Source organism: Camelus bactrianus, chromosome 13 (genome assembly GCF_048773025.1).
Source record: "Camelus bactrianus isolate YW-2024 breed Bactrian camel chromosome 13, ASM4877302v1, whole genome shotgun sequence".
Taxonomy (NCBI): Eukaryota; Metazoa; Chordata; class Mammalia; order Artiodactyla; family Camelidae; genus Camelus; species Camelus bactrianus.
This window is the reverse complement of record NC_133551.1, coordinates 65098114-65118395: the sequence shown is the minus strand read 5'-3', so window position 1 is coordinate 65118395 and position 20282 is coordinate 65098114. Positions and strand designations below refer to the sequence as shown.

The window sequence follows — 20282 nt, the reverse complement described above, 5'->3', positions numbered from 1 at the left end:
TTGTATTTTCACAGATTTGTTTTCCTAGATCTTTCTGTTCGTGTGACGTTCATTTCCCTATTTCCAAACATGTCCAGTTGTCTCCATTTGTTAAATGAGTAAGACATTTCATTCATTTCAAACCTAACATGTCCTAAACTGAATTTATCTGCACACTATCTCAAAACATGACATAAATTAAATCCTGCATCTTTCTTACTCCATCAGTGACAGCATAATTTTCCAGTCTTAAAGCCCTGGAGCCACTTTTAACTCATTACTTTCTTTTATCAAGGATATTCGAACCTCTATGTTTCTTCCTTTGATAATTTTCATGATATAGTGGTCATCCTTTCCTTTTCATTTCCCTTTAGCTTAGACGTGCAGCAGTAAAACCTTGGAAAACCTCCAACGGACCTAGCATACAGTCTCCATGCTTCCTATGTATCTCAACCCATCCAGCACAATCTTCATCTTCCTCTAATGACCAAACATGTTAGTAGATTTTAAGCCTTCAAAAATCTCCACCTGCTACAAGATAAAAGTACAGATTATTTAGCCAGATATCCAAAAGTTTCTAAAACTGTCACCACACATTCACTGTTTTCCATTTCAGCCAAGCAGGTCTTCTGCCTACCCAAACACATCCTGTACCATTTCCTAACTGCTGTAAATGTATTTTCCCTCACCCATAAATGTTCTTCCCCCTATGTCTACCCAAATGCTACTTCCCATTGCTCTAATCCTCACTGGTCTTTCTGGCCTCTCATCTCCTACCTCCATTTAGAAACCACCTTAAATATTTAACTGTTTGACTGGAGTATCTAAGAGGCAGACAGCATATTTCAGGTTTCTTCTGTACCTCCTTGAACAGGCAGCACATATCATTATTAATAAAAACTTGCTCCTCTGGTCATTTAGTAAGTAATTATTATGTGTCTACCAAGCCTCACGCACTGTTAGCTTAATCTGTGATATCAAAACAATGACCAGTATTTATTTCCCTTCCCTTTTCGACTTCTCTTATTCTTTTCTCAAGATTCCAATACTTCTTTCCCTCTCCCTTGAGCATCCTAACCTTACCATTATCAGTTGTCCTTTTCTATTCAGTTGAGGCTTCAGCTGAATAGCAACTAAGCTACTTCCATAACTATGATTCTGGAATACAAAAGAAAACTGATTTTCCTCTCCAAATATTCTGAGAAAAATTACAAAGAGTGACCAACATTTGCCAGTTGGAGGCTTCTAACAACTGTCTTTATCATTGACACTAATTTTCACACACAGTCCCCTTATGAGCAGACTGAAACCTAAATTTCACTAAAAGCATGCATAGACTTACCTAGACTTTGTGATAAATATATGGTTTACTGAAGAAAGAGGATTGTGATTTTAAAAGTACATATTAATTATAACTTACAATAACTAAATTTCTATTTCAATTTAGCTCCTTCAAGTAAAACAACTCACCAGACCTGGCATTCAAAATTTAACACCAGTAAAAATAGAGGCGCTTCATCCATGGGTTCCATAGGGATAACTAGAGTACATCTTTGACCTTAAATCTCATCAAAAGAATTTATTCTTAGGTAAACTCAAAGAATATGAAAATACCTACATCTTCTGACTAAATCAAATTGTTTGATATGAAGGAAAGACACTAAAACTGCAGGTCCCCATACAACCTAAACATAAAAAGCCCTTCAAATTCAAGTCTCTGGGAGCAAAAAAGACAAAAAAAGCAAAGCAAAACAAAAAACCTCTACACATTTCTTCCTTCATCTACTCTGCTAACAGAAGAAGGAATATTTTTAAAATCTGACCAAGTTTTAATATAAATTAGAAATGTGATTCTTGGGGAACTCAGATGCTGGCCAACCTAACAACAAAAAATTAAGTAATTACATGTGATACACTGTGATAACCTAAAACCATACTGGAAATTGGTAAAAATAATGAAAATGAAAAATTAGAACCACCACCACCAAAAAAGCTATGTTTTAATTCTCAAATTATTTCCCAGTAACAAAAGCTTCTGGTACTGTGTTTAAAATGTCAAATAAGTCGAATTACTTCCCTGGACAAAAACCACTAAGGTTACTGCCTTATAAACTACATCATAAAGTTTAGAAAGAATTTTCTTCCATTATCTCAATCATATCATAATCCTTTGAAAAGGAAGGAGGTATTATTTTCCTCATTTTATAGATAAGAAAAACTAGAACTCAAAGAGGTTATAGGATTCACCATGACATACAGCTACCTTCATGTAAGAAAGGGTATATTAGAAAATGTACAGGAATCTATTCATTTGTGTAAAAGAAACACAGGAAAAATAAACCAGAAATCACAGAGATTGGTTACCAACAGGTACCGGTTGGAAAGAAGGGGAAACAGAAACTGGGAAGCAGAAATAGGAGGCGTAACACTTCTCTGGGTATATCTTTTTTTACGTAACTCTGACTTTTAGAATCACATATCCATAAATAAACAATCAAAACCAAAAGTAGAGGAATAGGGTTAGCAATTCTCAAATTATTTTGTGTGTATACTATAATTAAACAAATGAGTACACTGTAGATAATGAGAGCCAGGTTTCTTATTGTTGGAGTATTTAATAAATAAGGAAAATGGGAATGTTAAATTGAGTGACGTTACAGAAGAATTAGAGCTATCAGCGTAAATTCAGCGTTTTTAATGTGTATACAAATACAGAAATACAGATAATGTGTATATAAGTAGGTTAGTATACATACATATATTTCCTAACTTTGTTAAAAGGGCCTAGAAGCAATGACATTCCACTAATAATGAAACACGTAGGCCCAGATCTTGGTCACTAACGCCATTCTCCAATAAAAAGAACCAGGATTTCTTAGAGAAGTGGGTGATCCCAGCACTGAGGCAGGAAAAATACAACATGAGCCTGAAACAAAAAGAATATGAAAACAAATGTATGTATACCTATGCACGACTGGGACATTGTGCTATGCACCAGAAACTGACACATTGTAACTGACTGTACTTCAATTAAAAAAAAAAAAAGAGCCTGAAACATCTTGTGGTGCCAGAAAGTAAAGAAATGCTTAACATAGGAGCCAATCTGAAGGCACTCCTAATGACCACACGTGAATTAATCTGAGCAACAAAATACATGATGATAGTACTGGACTTTAACTCTCAGAATAAAATACATATCCATGATTTTGCGATGATATAACTATATAATAGAATAAATAAATAAATGGAGAAGAACTCTTCCTTACAGAAGAATTACAACTAATAAACGTAGAAGGAAAGAGAAAATAGAAAATCCCAATTAGGCAACCACAAACTTAATAAATGTTGCACATAAGATCCACCAGTTGCTAAAACTGGTGGGTCAAAATTTGAGAAGAAACATTATTTGCAAAGTCTTCCACAAGATACTTATCAACTACAAAGGGAAAGACAGTAACTATAAGGTAGAAAGACCTGCAGATACCAACTTAACCAATAATCAAAGTAATCATTCCATATCGACATCATGCACTTCTTGGCATGATATACTTCAAAAGAACTCATTTTGATATTCTTCCCAGAATGTAAAACCTCATTCTGATCACGAGAAAACATCCAATAAACCCAAGCTGAGGGACAGTGTACAAAATAACTGATTGATAATCTTCAAAGACATCAAGGTTATGAACGACAAGAAAAGACTGAGGAACAATTAGAAACTAGAGGAGACTAAGGAGAAATAACAATTAAATGCAATGTGCGATTCTGGAACAGAAAAAAAGATAATGGAAAAACTGGTAAACATTCCAATAAGGTCTGCAGTTTAGCTGATAATACTGTTATCAATGTTAATTTCCTATTCTTGATAATTATGCTGTGGTTATGGAAGATGTTAACATTAGGGGAAGGAGATGAGAGATATAAGGGAATTCTTCCTACTATTTTGGCAGGTTTTCTGTAAGTCTGAAATTAGTTCAAATAAGTTGCTATTTTTTTAAAGACGGGCTGACAATACTTTTGCTCCTATTTAATTCACATGCTAATGTCAAAGACCTTTATGATAACCAAAAGATCAAATACAAATTGTTGGACCAAAGGATATAAAATGTTTTGTTGCCTCACAAAGCATTTTAGTAGCTTATCTAGAAATAGCATAGCATAAAGACTTCAAATTTTCTTAGCTACATAATGGTTACCAGGTAGTGTGACCACATAATTAACTATCCAAACCAGGATCATTGCAGGACTAAAAGGATCTTTGGTTACCCTACTAGGAGGTCAAAGTGGTCCGTGTAAAGATCTCAAATTAGTCTGAGCTGTCATCAACTTGACGCTTAGGCAAGTCATCCTCATCTCCCTTAGCCTCTGAAACAAACACCCCTGAGGGAGGGGGCCAGAAAGCTGAAACAGGAGATCCCCAAAGTAGATTTTTATAGAGGGAAAATAAGCTAATGAATAATTATATGCTTGAATCTTTTAATAATGATTTTTTTAAAGAACGTGAAGAATGAAATCACTGACTTTTCAGAGCAGCATTCAGCTTTAACTACCTTGCCTAAAATGTACCACCCAGTCACAGCATTAAAGGTAATAAGTTAAGGTCAAGTACTCTGCTGTCTGCTCTTGAAACAGCAGTTACCTCAAGAAATTGGACTAGTTCCAAATTCAACTATTTCTGAAAAAGACCAACAATGTAATATTGAAAGTGTCAGCTGAATATGACATATTAGCTTCAAAGACTCAATAATATTAATCAGGTACTGATGCCATTAAAATTCTACACAGATTAAGACCCATTTCTTTTGCATTTTTAGTAAGAGCTAAGCTAAAGATATGCATAATTTACAAAACTTTTAAAAAGTAGATACATAATTTTTAATAATCAGCAACCCATTCCCACACTGTAATATTTCAAGTCACTGAAGAAATATCTTATATGTGGACATCTTCATACAAACCCTGTTTTTATCAGACCTGAAAGGTTATAAAAAGCCTCTTCTTTAATATGGTCTTTTCCTAAACAGCAAAAGGAATCCTGTTAGAGATGAGCAGTATTTCTCTATTTTGTTTCCTTATAATATATACATTAGAAAAATCTGAGACTATAACCTAATAAACAAAAAAAAAATTTAACTTGAAAACTACACAAATGCTTTAGGCAGAACTAACATTCTATCTGAAAAATAATGACCCAAGAATTCGTAACTTACAATTCCAATTCTTCACCAGACAGCAAAGTAGTCAAATGCCCATACTTCACTTCTTACAAAGCTATCACTGCCTAATAGGAATTTACCTTAATAACAGAAGCAGGTAAAATCTCGAGCAGCTCTCTTGTTTCCTGGGTATTATACAAAAGGCAGAAATAGACAAAGTTCCTTTATTCAACAGGCCACATTTTATAAATAGCACACCTCTCTAAATCTCAAATGTTTAATGGATTATAAAACTTTACATGTAGTTCTGTGATGCCATTCCTACTCTTAATCTTTCCTGTTCCTTATTTCATCTTGTACACTTCTAACAAATAAATCTTCAAAACTACTGTTTTCATCATCAGTTTCCCAATTAAAAAAAGAAGAAGAAATACAAATGATTTTTGACAAGGTGCCAAAACAATTCAATGAGTAAAGAACAGTCTTTTCAACAAATAGTACTGAAACAACTGGATATCTACATGCAAAAGAATTAACTCGGACCCCTACTTCACATCATACACAAAATTAACTCAAAATGAATCACAGACCTAACTGTAAAAACTCTTAGCAAAAAACAAGGAAGTCTTCGTGACCTTGGGTTAGGCAAAGCCTTCTTTAACACAATACAAAAGCACAAGGACAAAAGAAAAATAAATAAATTGGACTTCATCAAAAGTAAAAACTTTTGTGCATCAAAGGACACTATCCAGAAAGTGAAAAAACCCACTGAATGACAAAAAATATTTGCAAATATTTTATCTGAAAAGGGACTTGTATCCAGAATACATAAAGAACTCTTACAACTCAATAATAAAAAGATAACCAAGTTAAAAACTGGGCAAAGGATTTGAACAGCCATTTCTTCAAAGACAAATGGGCAGTAAGCCCACAAAAAGATACTCAACGTAACTAGCCATCAAGGAAAAGCAAATCAAAACCACAATGAGATCTACTTCACACCTACTTGAATGGCCTATATGCAAAAAGACATATAATGAACAAGTGTTGTAACCTTCAAACTTTGCTGATAGGAGCATAAAATGGTACAGCCGCTTTGGAAAACAGTTTGGCAGTTCCTCAGAATGTTAAACATGGAGTTACCTCATAAAGCCTAGCATCTGTACTCTTAGGTTTATACTCAAGAATGGAAACATAGATCCACACAAAAATGTTCATAGCATAGCTATTCATAACAGTAAAAAAAGTTAAAACCACCCAAATGTCCATCAACAGGTGATTGAACAAAGAAAATACAATACTTGGAATATTCTCCAACAATTAAATAAAAAAGGTTCTAAAATATGTTACAACACAGATGAACCATGAAAAATTATGCAAAATGAGAGAACCTATTCACAAAAGACCACATATTGTATACTATTCACATATGAAATGCCCAGAATAGGCAAATCTCTATAGAGGCTGAAAGCAGATTGGTACTTGCCTAGGGTAGAGAGAACTGGGGGGAACTGGTAAATCTAATGGGTTTCTTTTGGAAGTGATGAAAATATTCTAAAACTGATTGTGGTGATGGTTTTGCACAAGTCTGTGAACATACTCAAAACCACTGAACTGTACAGTCTAAATGGTTGGCTTGTATATGGTATGCAAATTATATCTCAATAAAGCTGTGTAAAAAAAAGTTAACAGTTTTACACAAGTGAAGTCTAACCTCTTCTTATACTCATTCAAAGCCCTCTAGAATCTAGATCCATTATCTCAAGCATTCTACCTTAAGAATCCTCCACTCCAAGATGATCAGGAGGACCCTTACAACCCAGCACACATCATGTTTATTTCAAGCCCAAATCTTTGTTCATGCTGATCATTCACTCCCCACAATCCATTTCCCTCTGCCCTGCCAAACCCTGAATATTGTCTTAAACTTTTCTAATTTTTTTTAAAATCCATCTTTCTGTTCAAATTCTATTTCTTACATGCTATCTTTTAGGACTTAGAAAGAGTCAGGAGTCATCTTACTCACCCTTTCTATTCTACCTTCAAGATTCAATCCTTTCTATTCTCAATGTAAAAAACTCTATTCTCCCTCAAAACTGGCTGTACTTATTTTCTATTGCCCAATTAAAGAAATCAAGGCAATATCACAATTATATGTATACAATTCATAGTTAGCAAACACCACCATGACCACGTCTTTTTTTTTCTTTTTGAGTATGATTGAAAATATGGATGAAGATGGATTCAAAGGGACAATTTTTTAAAAGTACATAATTGTAGGGGGGGAAACCTATGAAGTTACATCAACTTTTAATGTCATAAATAATACAAAACATGACAGGCGCTATAACTCAAAAAGTTTGACTTCTTGATAAAGGTTTGACCCCTTTCTTTCTAATGTACAGTCATAACTTCTGAGCTATAAGCCAAAAGTGAAAGAATATCCTCCAGAAAACCTTTCCAAAGAAACAAAAATAGTTTACCCCAAATTGATGAAGAATAAAACTATTCAAAAAGTAGTTTTTGCTGGCTGACAGTTAAGTAACAAAATAAGCAAGATACAAAACTGTATGTAATTTGATCTTAAGTTACATTACAAAACAGGACAAATTTTAAGTCTATTAAAATTGAAGTCTACAGAAAAAAATGACATGAAATATACTAAAATATTAACAGTGGTTATTTCTATGTACTAAAATTATGGTGACATTTCACTTTTCTATATTTTTTTAATTTTCTGATTTGATGATGTGTTACTCTTAAAATCATAAAAGAAAAATTTTAATAGTAATACTTGACTATAAATGTTTTTTCTCTTTGGCTTTTATACCAACTCTAATCTTCAGTATCGATACTTCAAATACAACTCAGCCACTTTAGATGGCTTTGTAAAGTGGATCAATGCTTATTCCATCTCAAATGAATTATGGAACTATTTTCAATTCAATTACACGTCAGTGTAAACAATTTTAGGGTGGCTTTGAGTGCTAAGAGTGTTGTGATGCCATCTATATTATCCAAAAACTTATCTTAAAACTGATTCCCAGACTCTAATTTAATCAACATTTCATTGAACAAATATTTGCAGACTTTCTACTACCTGCTAAGCACTGTTATAGATGATGGCAATTCAGTAGTGAACAAAAGTGACAAAAATCTCTGCCTTTATGGAGCTTACATTCTCTATCAATAAAATTTAATGTCTCAGAAGAGTCAGGGAACACACCCACACACACGGGGCTTAAAAAAGTACAAAACAACTATTAGTCAATAAAAATCATAAAAACTGACAAATTTCAAATGTACCTTAAATAGTTTAAACTATCTCAAATTTCAGCTAAGGCTACAGGAGTGAAAAATTCCTTCTGATTGGCAGTAAGCCAAAGAACTAGAAGCCATATGAGAATTCAGAATAAGCTTGGGATCCTGCAATATTTCATCCACGTAAATCTTAGCTGCAGTTTACACATTGCTTGAAGTCAGGCGCCTGGCTAATAATCGAGAAATACTTTATATTAGCTCAAAATATTAATCCTAAAGCAAAAATAGATTGTGTCTCATCCTAAGAGTTCATTTCAGAACTTACTTTCCCTTATAACCTCATAATGAACTAACTGTACCATCACTCAGAGCAAGCCAGCATCTGACCATGGCAACCTTATTTTATGGCTTCAAGCCATCCCACGACAAGCCATGTAGTCTTCACTACTAAAGTCACAGAGGCATTTCAGATGTGTTTAGCTAAATCTAACATTAGTAAGACAAAAACAGAGGTGGCTTCTTATATGAGTAAGTTGCCTTCCCTGTGATCCATCTTAGAATGCTTCTAGCACCAGTGAGTCACCACAGAAATGTGTTATTGACCATCAGACTAAGAAACCATTAATAGGTCTCTATAAATCCTTCCCATCTACACACAAGAACAAAAGAAACCTCAAACCATAATCTTCAGAACTGAAAGCCACTATAAGTCAAGAGGATACATTAGTAAACTAGCCTAACCCATTTATTTTAAAGGGGAAACCGACGCCAAAAGCAGTTATGTGACTAGTCCAAGATAACACATCTGTTAAAATGGAAAAGCCAAACTCAAATCCAGATTTTTTTTACTCCAAATCAGGTGTACTTCTCAATACACCAAGCAAAATCCACTTATGTATTAAGGTTAGCAGGTACTGTTTCCAAACCAAAGACTAGTGTCAGAAGGGAGGGGGTTATTATGCAATGAGTGGCAAAGAGACCAGCAAAGAGCCAAACAAAGAGATGCAGTCTGGTATGTATCTTCTCATACTTTAATCTTCCTATTATGATGCAAAAGATACTTTGAATCTATGGCAACTGTCATGTTTTGATTGTCATGTTCTCTGGTACCTCCTTCTAGTTTCTCTGCTCCTGATGAAAACCTGAAACATGCCTGAAATCCATTTAGTACTAAAATTCTATGCAGCAGCAACAGCAGTGTACTTGGGGAAAGTCAGCTGGCAGAAGGAGAAAGCTCTGTAAACCATGGGTAATTCTTACTCATCCCTCTAATTTAGCTCAGATGTCAACTTCTTCTAGGAAGTCCTAATTCCTCCTTCCCCCAGAGTAGGAGTTACTGTACTTGCCTCATGGTATTCTGTTCATTTACCTGTCTGGAACTAGTTCTTTGAGGGCAAAGATTTCAACTCCAGACTGAGCACTGAGTATGGCACACAGTGGGTGCTGAATAAATGAGCAAATGAATTTTTAAACTTGCCACTTAGATTAAAGCCCCAAAATAAATGGCTAAAAGGTGGCAATCATATGGTTTAAAACATTTTTTCAGCAGGACTTTCCATAAAAATCTTATCAAAAACCCCAACGTAGAAAAGGAATGTATCAGTCCTTAAGTGGTTTAAATTCTCAGAGTTTGACAGAAAATACCCATAAGCCTAAGACAGGGAGCAGCAGCAAGAGGCAAGAGCTGATGTAACTCAGGCATCTAACTTTCATCCTTCTTTATCTCCACCTTGCACAGGAGATCCTAGAAGAGGATCTGCTCTTTAAAAGCACAGATTCATCTTTGTTGATGGTGGGACTCAGAAGTAAATAGAATACTGGCCACTGAATGAGTTATAGAGTTCCAGTTGCTAGTTATAAAGGTATTTTGCCGGAGGCCTTGCTAACATCTAAACAAGCAGAAACATGCACTGAATCAAATGTGGCAGGCCTATTCCTATGCTTTAAGGCTCAATGAGGTAAAGATAACCTACTTGTCTAGCAGTATGTGGCTATGAACTAATTAAAACAAAGTACAGTATCACTGCATTCTAGACTACTCCACAGAGCTCCTTAATTGTATACAGACTTTGTCTAGCTATTAAATATGGGAGGGTATCCTTCCTCCCACTTCCACATGCAGTCTTGGTAAGAAATAGCGTGACACAGAAGAAAAGACATTCATAAGCTTTGGAGTCGCTCATACTACGGTCTGAACTGCAGTCCACTACTTACTACATAGACAACCTTGAGAACGTTACTTAACTTCTCTGAACTTCAGTTTCCTCACCTGTATAATAGGGAAAGTACCTACCTCACTAGAGTTCTTGCAAGAATTAAAGAAAATCATTTCTGTACGGCTCCTAGAACAGTAGGCTCTCAATAAATGAACACTATTATTATTCAGATTTAACTTTGCTAAAAGCAAAAAAGAAAGCAAAGTTACTGCCTTCAGCCTATAAGATAAAACTGAAAATCAACACAATACAAAAAAAGTAAAACTGTAATACCAAATAAAAGGGAGTATTTGTTTTTAATATATGTCATAACTAAGATAAAACAGTTGAGGACACAGGTTTTTTTCAGGTCACCATTGGCTTTTACCAAATTTAGTTCCTTCAAAGAAGCCACTGCTCTGATTTTAACCAGACCGACTGCCCCCAAAGAGTAACTAGACTCCCCAGAAGTGTCAGCAGCCATGAGAGAAATTACATCCTGAAGTCTTTTCATATAAATAGAACACTGTGTATTCATCACAGACAGCAAAATTGTTCTGTTTAAGTCAGAACTATTTGGGCACCTGAATTCAAACTCATTTATTTTTAATTATCTCAAGAGTGAGCAATTTCCATCTAAAGAACTAGGCTTTTAATGGCGACCCAAGAACCCTCTGAACACGTAAATAAGATTTTCTGTGCATGGACAGTTTTCTGTACAGAGTCTACAAGCTTTCATCAAAATGTCAAAGTTGTTTGTTACCCAGAAAAGATTAAGAATCACTGTTAAGATTCTCAATAGAGCCTCCTGGAACCTCATATTGGGGTGAGCAAATCTCAAGGCAAGTATCCTGAAGTGCCAATTTCATAAACTATTCATATTGGATTATGTTATGAAAACTCTAAGTATATTTCTTCTGTGCCATTAGCATTTTTCATATCACGGTTTATCTTCTTTCATTCCCCACCATCCCCGCCCACCCTCCACCATGCCCCATCCCTTGCCTCTCAGCAGTCAAAGGCCTGGCCTTATGAGCCTGCCATGCCATGCTGATGCCTACTTAAGCAGGTTCCGTTTAAATTCAAATTCACTATCCTTTCTGATTTGCCACTTGAACACTAAGTACAAATGAAGGACATCTTATGACATGAATTTCCTTCTAATAGTTTCACAAATTTAAAATACTATCTGAACTTACTAATTCAATTCAAACACAACTGCACCCGTATATTTTGAGGAACTGGAGATTTAATCAAGCCACAGAAAGAGCAACTCCAGCTTTGCATTCCAGTCTCAATGCTTCAACGTGTATCAACTTACCATACCATAACCACTTTCTTCAAAAACAAATGCAAAGTTCCACATTCCCTCAGTGTAGGAAAGAAATGCTCTATTTCAATCCATTTTTAACCAATTCCCCATTACAACTGACAGCATTATACCATTGGTACTCTCTAATGAAATCTATAATCTATACTTCATTAGATATACAAGTTTCTAGATTTTAGCAACTGTAACCTTTCATTGTGTAAAGAAAGCAAAGAGAATAGAATTGTCACATACATCAAAAAGAAAAAATTCTAACTTCAATGACATGCGACCAAGTAACTTAAAGCCACATAAAACTAAGTATCCTATTACTACACACAGACCTAAAAATTATTTCCTTTGGAAATTACATCTTAAATTTGTCCCCTTTAACAACTGTTGCAGTATTAGTAACTACTTTAATGTTGCAACCAACTCACAGTCCTTCCTTTGTGGAATGCACTGAGGGAAAAAGCACACTTGAAACACTGAGGTCACAGCTCTTTGTGTCCAGTCAAATAACACCACTAAACTCACCAAGCACTGTCATACTCAGCACTGTGGTCCTTACATATCACTTTGTAGTCAAGAACACATACTACTGGACTCCTTTCATTTGTTTAATTTCCAAAACAGCTGCAAGATGCAGGTAATGAATAATTTATTTGGTGGTACAGTATAGAAACTTACAGCCCCAATCAACTATGGGCAATCAAGCCCGAAAAAAAGTGACTGAAATCAGAAAGGAATTTGAATTCACAAAGCATTAACTGAAGATAATGTTTAAGAGATCCAGCACTGAAATCCACCTTGAAGTAAATAAGCATATTAGCCAACCTTTTTCCCCCACAGTAAAGCAATTAGGGATACTGATCAAACTAACCAGATTTTCCATGGGCAACACTAAGGGATCACTAAGCAAGCATTCTCAACAGAGAACAATTCTTAATTGAACAGAATCATGCAGTTAAACATTATGAAATCAGTACACACATCACACTGGAATGGAATTTATCTTACTCTGCGCCACACCACTTGGACTGAAAAAAATGTGGACTAACAATATTCAAAGAACAGAGAAAATGAAACTTGACAGAAACCAAAACGATGACCTGAAATGACTCTATAAGACAGATACCTTTCCCTTCTCGAAGTAATAGATACAGACAAGAATCAAACTACAGACTGTGAAATAATCTGTGGACCTCACAGCAGTTAAGTTTCTCATCTCTCTAAAAGTCAAACACACGATTACACAAATATAAAAACACATCTAACATCTAATCAGTATTTATTGATTTACACAAATACAACAGATTTGGGGGGTGAATGATGAAATTTTACTCTCAGGTAGGTAATAATACCTTTCTAAACCTCCATGGAATTCATAAACTCAATGTTTTACCTTCACCAGCTAGTCTTTAAAATACCTCGTCACCAAGTTTTTTCAATCAAAGCTGTCCAAAAATTCTACAACTGACCAAGTAACATGAAATTAAACACATTCAATACTAGACTTTCCTCCAGGAGCCCTGGTATCCTCTAGACATCAGGACTATAAAGAGTGAATTAAAGGCCTTTAAACATATTCAGCATAACACAAGCCTTCCAAGAAGTGAGACTTTTGGGGGTGATGGGTAATGCCGGTTAACTTCCTCTTCCTTTAAAAAGGTCAAAGACAGGGAAGTGTCCGGTGTAACATTTCCTCCTTAGATCGCCTTCCACCACAAACCACATCACAACTCCCCCAATCGCTTAAAAACATTAGCCAGACAGAGTCCCTTCTGCAAAATTTCACCGTAGATTTAAAATCCAACTTACCTCAGTAAAGAGCTGAGCTTAGTTTCAAACAGGAAATTTACCAATAAAGTTTATTATGTATTAATAATATTAATTAGGGAAGCCCGCCATGCCCGCTGCAGGGGGAGCTTAAGGGAGAAGAGGGTGTAGTCACAACAATCAGAGAAAAGCCTTCCCTGCAGGGCTGGTCCCAGGCACCAGCAAATTCGGCCTAATAAAGGGGGGGTGGGGGAGGGAGGAGGTTTAGGGGAGGAGAGGAAGAAGGGGGAAGGGTCCCCCAGTTCTAAAAGGGAAGGGCTGCAGAAGAGAGGCCGAGTGGAGCTAGTTTTCACAGTAGTGCAGAGGGTCCTGGGGTCCCCCGCAGTGCTGCTGCCGGGACACCCCCAAAAGCTCTGGTCAAGCCGGGTGCGTGGGCTGAAGGAGCAGTCCCTTCCCTGGCTGGGCTGTGGCGCCGGGCAGGAGGGTTCCCCGGGGGAGGGGGCCACAGCCCCCTGGTCTGCAGCGAAGAGAGCCGAAGGACCGACAAGAAGGTGAAAAGGATACTGTTGGGGCGCCTGGGTCTGGAGGGCCCTGATGTTCGGGTGAGGAGGGGCCGCTGCCGCCGCCGCCGCCGCCGCCGCTGCTGCTGCTGCCGCCGGGTGAGGAGGCGGTACCGCTGCTGCCGCCGCCGCCGCCGCTCCGGTGCCGGGTCCGGTTCCTGCTGCAGCCGCTGAGCCTGATTTCAGAGCCGGTTTCTGCGGTAAACTCATGGCAAAGCGAAGCCACCAACCCCCCCAGAGCGGGACCGGGCGCGCCGGGGTGCAGGGGCCGGGGGCAGCGGGGGGGCGGGATGGGGGCAGACCCGGGGAGGCGGCGGGAGCGGGGGGCCGAGGGGAGGCTGGGAGGAGGAGGAGGAGGGGGCCGGGACCGGTCACACACGCCCGCCGCCGCCGCCGCCGCCGCCGCCGCCGCCGCCGCCGGCAGCAGCAGCCGCCCCGCGGGCCAGCACCACCGGCTGCCGGTCTCCGTGACAACGCGACCCCAGGGGGGGGGCCGGACCCGGCGGGGGCAGGAGGCGGAGAGACCGGACCTTTCACGGCAATATCCTCATGGGCCGGCGGCGGGGGGTCTTTATCCCCCTTCTCGGGGGAAGCGGCGCCCTTCTCGGTAGCGGGGCTCAGACGATGCCGGCGGATTTTCTTCACTCAACGAGCAGAGCATCCAACATGGCGCTGCGGCCGCCTCCAGCAGTCCGGCAGGACGGCCGCTCGGAAAACTTCGGGTCTTTTCGGAGTGGCTCGGGAGGCCGAGGGTGGGAAGCCTCTTCGGCTCTTTCCGGAGTCTGCGAGCGGTCGGGATTCTTCGGAAACACTCGGGGGCGTCTTCGGCCGCTGTTCGGGATCTCTCTGGGGTTGACTCGCTTCCTCGGGAAAGATCGGTGAGGGGGACTTCCCAGGCTGGCTGCGGCGAGGGTGCGGGGCGGAGGGAAAGACTAAAGGCAAGGTCTGGTCCGCGAGAGCCCTCCCCTGCCGCCCAGCCTCAGAGAACAATGGTAACGGCACTGGAGCCTGTGGTCCGCAGGATTGGGAGGCGGTGAGGCGAGACACCTCTGTTACGGTGGAAGGAACCGCTTAACAAGAGTGAAACTGCTGCATAGGAACCCGCGGCGTGCACCTATTAGCATAACAAACAGCACTCGCCGGCCCTTAACGCAGTTCCCATCCATTGTGTCGACATTTCGCCCTGTCCACTCAGAGGCGTAAGTGGGATGAGGAGCCCGTTTCCAGAACACCTTGAGGCTGGGAGAGGAAAAGTGACTGGCCCAAGGTCACCCAGCCAGAAGAGGACAGAGCCAAGACTGAATTTGAAATTCACTTTCGTTCGAATGAAACTTGCTCCCTCCCAAGTTGCCTGGAGACCTAATCCGACCCGCCTTATCTAATCAGCTTCCTTAGTTTAGGGTTCTGTAGACGGATTCTTCCAAGGCCTGCCCGGAGACTGGAGCGCCCTTTGACCAGCAGCCAGTGGTCAGCTCCCCAGTGTCCTGTGCCGGGGTAATACTTGTTAATAAGCTCTTTTTCTCCCCAGCACCACCCCATCTCCTCCCCACACACCCCATCCCCAAAGGGGATCTTGCCCAAGCACAGGAAGATTGAGTGCAAAGGAATTGCAGGGATCAGGGAGCAATCCAGGTAATAATGGTTTCCAAGCTCTGAGCACTTCGTAGTCATTATCTCACACAGCCCTGTGAAATAGGTAGTAATCATTTTACAAATGAAGAAACTGAGACTCTGGGAGGCTCAATACCATCACACAACAGAAGGAGCTCAGGAAATTGAGGCTCAAAACGGACAAGAGGCTTTCTCACGGTCACCTGGAGAGTGCAGTTGGCAGAGACAAAATCAGAGTAAGAGTCAGATTTTGCCTCCTGCTATACTGCTTCACACTGCCTTGCTTTTTTTTTTTTCTTTTTTCCAATTCACATAAAGCTCTACACATAGTGGGTGCTTAATTCTTGACAATCCCTAGGAGCCCCAAATGCTCCCTCTGGAAAAAAGCATCTGGAAGAGGGTGATACCACAACCCATCACTGTATCTTTCTGACAAGCACTTGACAGTTCCTAGTATTAAAAAGGAAGTGTCATTCCGCATCTCCAGACCGGAAGACAGGAGTTCCTTCACACTCTAGAATCCTAACCATTTGGATTTGTAACCCCCTGGTTACCTGAGATTGGATTGTCTGCTCTTCTCCAGACATGACTGGCTCCAGGAAAAATTTCCAAATGGTCCTGCAGTTCCGCAGATTCTCCTTCTGTGTCCCAGGTCTCCAACTTCCTTATCCCAATGAAAACCGGTTCCCAGGAAAGAATTTAGCTTCTCATTTACACTAGGGTGATAACAGACTGATAATTGCTTAATTGTTATTCTTTTCTGAGCTAGTTTCATTTTCTAACTTAATAATAGCTACAAGCATCAGGTGATTACTGTGTGTCTGGTCCTTGCTAAGCACTTTATGAGCATTATCGGATAGACCTTGGGCAAAATAATGTAAAAGTCCCTGATAAAGATTCTGGCCCCAGGCAATCAATGAGGAAGGCATCCTTTCATTGAAAAGCACAGCCCTGCTCAACACCTCCCATCTGACACAGAGCGGCTAATAGTTACTGAACACTACTAGGTGCCAGGGTACAACTCTGCTAAACATTTCGCTTAGATTAACTCCTACTTACCTTAATAGCTCTACAAGGTATTATACCCCATTTACCAGTAAAGGCTCAAAGATGTGAAGAAGCAACTTGTATAACTTTCAACCTGAAATGCTGACATTCAAACACGAGGTGTCTGACTCCAGGTCTCATTCGCCACATTGCCTTCCACTTAGCAACCTCCCCACAGTGGCCAGAGGCACTGTCAATAAGCAAAGCTGATTTTTTGAACTTGCCTGCTGAGAGCCCTCCATGGCTCCGCATTGTCTTTGAATCCATTCTAGACTCAGGATCCTTCAGGATCTGGACTCTGCTTCCATCCTGCCACTCTACACCTCAAATCCAGAGCTGCAGCCACCTGCAGACAGAGCTGGTCTACTGCAGACAAAGCCATTCTCCTCGCCCTGGGGCCTGTATGCAGACTACAACCCCAAACCATCATATCTCTTCTCAGCCTGTTGGCTAATTCTTGTTCCTGCTTCAAGTCTTGGTTTGGCCTTACCTCCTCCAGGCACCCTTTCCTCATTCCGCAGGCTGAGATAGGCACCGCTTCTCTAAGCTCTCTCAGCAGTGGTTGCTTACAGCTCAATGTGGAGCAATTAAGAGTACAGCCATTAGTATCGAGTTATCTGAATTTGATTCTCAGCCCTGCCACTGATTAGTTGTATGACCTTGGAGAAATCATTGAACATCTCAGAGTCTTGGTTTTCTCATCTGTAAAATGGAGACTCTACCCCCTATCATGAGAAATAAGACAACAAATACAAAGCACTTAGCCCAGTTCGGAGCTCATAGTAACAGTTGGATACATTTTAGCTGTTATTATTCATTTATATAGGAACATTACTTAGCCGTTTAAAATATCCCTGATATCTAGCACTCTATAAATAGGATGTGAAACTTGCTGAAGGACAGAATAATTGTGTTTCCAGAGGATTTCATGCCACCCTGGAGAAGTCCTGGGTACCGCAGAGCCTAGGCTGGACCTGACTGCGCAGGGAGAGAGAAAGGTGAGAGGACCCTGGAGCAGGCAATGCAAGCTTACAGGAGGAGTGTTGTATTTTTGACCAGCCAGCGCACCATGAGCCCCCAGCAGAGACCTGCATTCCCTCCTAGAATCAAAATACTTCTCCATCCTCATTCAAAGAGCCAGCAGACAGGTGAAGACTTGGCTTATGTATCTCCTTGTGGCTAGGTGATGGTGCTTTGCTTAGTGGTTATCATGTGTGGTCACTGTTTCTCTGAGTGAACTGAAGATTGGGCTTAGCGGGACCCCTTAATTTCTTAATTGAAAACTTTTGAAAATATTGTTGCAGGCTGGAATTTTCTGGCCCTTACATTTTTCTCCTCCTGGAGGGGACTGGCCTTTTAGCACAACAGAAGCCATCTGTAGTAGGCACAGAAGGGCTGTGTGTTAGTAGGCACTCCTGAGAAATGCAAACATCCATCCCCCAAGGCCTGATGAGGTAGAGCTGGGTGTGGACCTTCGTGGCCCAATGTCTAGACCCTAGGCAGTTAAGACATAGAGGTGGAAGGCCAAAAGCGTTTTGAAAAGAAGGAGGAGGAGAAGGAAGAAAGACCAAAGAAGGAGTGACTGCAGGGCCCCCATGTGAAATGGACATGGATGGAAAGAAAGAAGCCCCAGTGGGAAAAGTAAAGAAATGTTTTGCCCCATTCCCTATACTGCAGGCACATTCATAATCAGCCATGTTCTTCAGTAAAGAGCTGTGCCAGCAGGCCCCTCCCAGCATCACAGGGCCCAGTGCTAGAGTGCCCTGTGAGGGTGGTAGTTCCTTTCAAAGATTGTAAACTTCAAGATAGATCTGGGATTCTAATCTTACAGAGTAGCTGATCAACCTTAAGTAAGTTTCTTAACTTCTCTGGGCCATTTGCAAAATGAACACAAGAGGTCTGCCTTTAAAGGATTAAAGCAAGACTTAAAGGAACTGGTCTGTAGAGAGGACCATCAGGATCCAGGACCTGGTAAGCGTGTCAGCAAAGCTTCATTCCTGCCCTGCTCCCTCCAGGGCAAAATTTGCTGCCACTCCCACTTCCAGAGCCAAGTTGTCCCACCCCTTTGCCCAGAGTGTGTGTAATGGCCTTCCACTTCTCAGCTATTCCTGGAGGTGACCACAGCCCCACCAGCCACTGTGGCAGCAGAGGTTCAGCTTCACTCAGATGCAAGAGGGAACAAAGAGTATCATAGAATGGTCAAATAAGTAAATTTTCTGTTATTTGTATTTACCACAGTATCTTTTTAAGTATTATAGTAGAATCTAGTCAGGACCAAAGGTGCTGTAGGGATCGCCTTACTCAGTGTCCTGGTTTTAGGGACAGAGCCCAGAGAGAGGAAAGGATTTTTCTCAAGATCATGCACAAGTGAGCAGCAGAACCAGGAATGACACTCACAACCGCTTTTCACTGCTTGGCTGAGGTGTTTGTCACAATCTGGTATCATCCTCTCATTAAGAAGTCGGATGCCACCCCCCGTCTTTTCCCACTTCAGGCATAGGCCATTCCCCTCTGTGTGCCTCTGGAGTCACAACCAACCTTTGTAACCCATTTAACAAGCATTTACTGAGTGATAGCTCTGTGTTAGGCACTGTACTGGGCCCCTGGGGAGGACCGTGAGGCCACATCCAATAGGGAAGAGAGATAGGTAACTGGGCCTACAAGTTAAATAATACCCCTAATAATTTACATTGAAAGTTAAAGATCATGCCACTTTTCTGCTCAGAGCCCTCCACTGCCTTCCCTTCCCAGTTAGAGTAAAAGGCAAAATCTGTTCAATGAACTACAAGGTCCTGTGTGATCTCCGTCTCCCACCCCCACCTTTACCTCTCTGAGCTTCTCTCCTACTAGTCTCCTTTAATGCACTGGCCTTTTTTTTTTTTTTTAACTCTTTATTTTTTTCTTGTTTCTTTAGGGGGGGGCAGTTAGGTTTATTAATTTATTTATTTATTATTTACTTTAATGGAGATACTGGGGATTGAACCCAGGACCTCATGCATGCTAAGCATATGCTCTACCACTGAGCCATACCCTCCCCCTAGCACTGGCCTTTTTGATGTTCCTTTTATGTGAGCATACTCCCTGCCTCAGGGCCTTTGCACTTTCTGCTTCCTGTCCTTGGGATATCTGCACTGCTCACCCTCACTTTCTTTGTCTCTACTCAAATGCCACCTTATCAGAGAGGCCTTTCCTGACCATCGCTTATAAATTAGCAACCCACCCCCAACCCCAACCTACCCTAACCTACTTTAATTTCCTTCATACACTTATCACCATTTGATAAGTGACATATTTACATATTCATGAGTTTATGATCTATCCCTCCCTCCCCATTAGAGTGTTAGCCCTAGGAGAGTAGGGATTCTGTCTGTTCGTTGCTGTATTT

At 40.3% G+C, this 20282-nt stretch overlaps 1 protein-coding gene across 9 annotated transcripts in view; it reads right to left on the bottom strand.

The window, feature by feature from the left end:
• Nucleotides 1-14745, bottom strand: part of EIF4G3 (eukaryotic translation initiation factor 4 gamma 3) — a 327940-nt gene extending 313195 nt beyond the window's left edge. For 5 of the 9 annotated variants that reach the window (XM_074377251.1, XM_074377254.1, XM_074377252.1 and 2 more), the window contains exon 1: nucleotides 14244-14745. In XM_074377251.1, the coding sequence (XP_074233352.1) occupies nucleotides 14244-14449 (206 nt within the window). In that variant the 5' untranslated portion in view covers nucleotides 14450-14745. The remainder of the gene's footprint in view (nucleotides 1-14243) is intronic. The other 4 variants (XM_074377255.1, XM_074377258.1, XM_074377257.1 and 1 more) reach the window with 1 other exon arrangement.
• Nucleotides 14746-20282: the final 5537 nt, after the last annotated feature.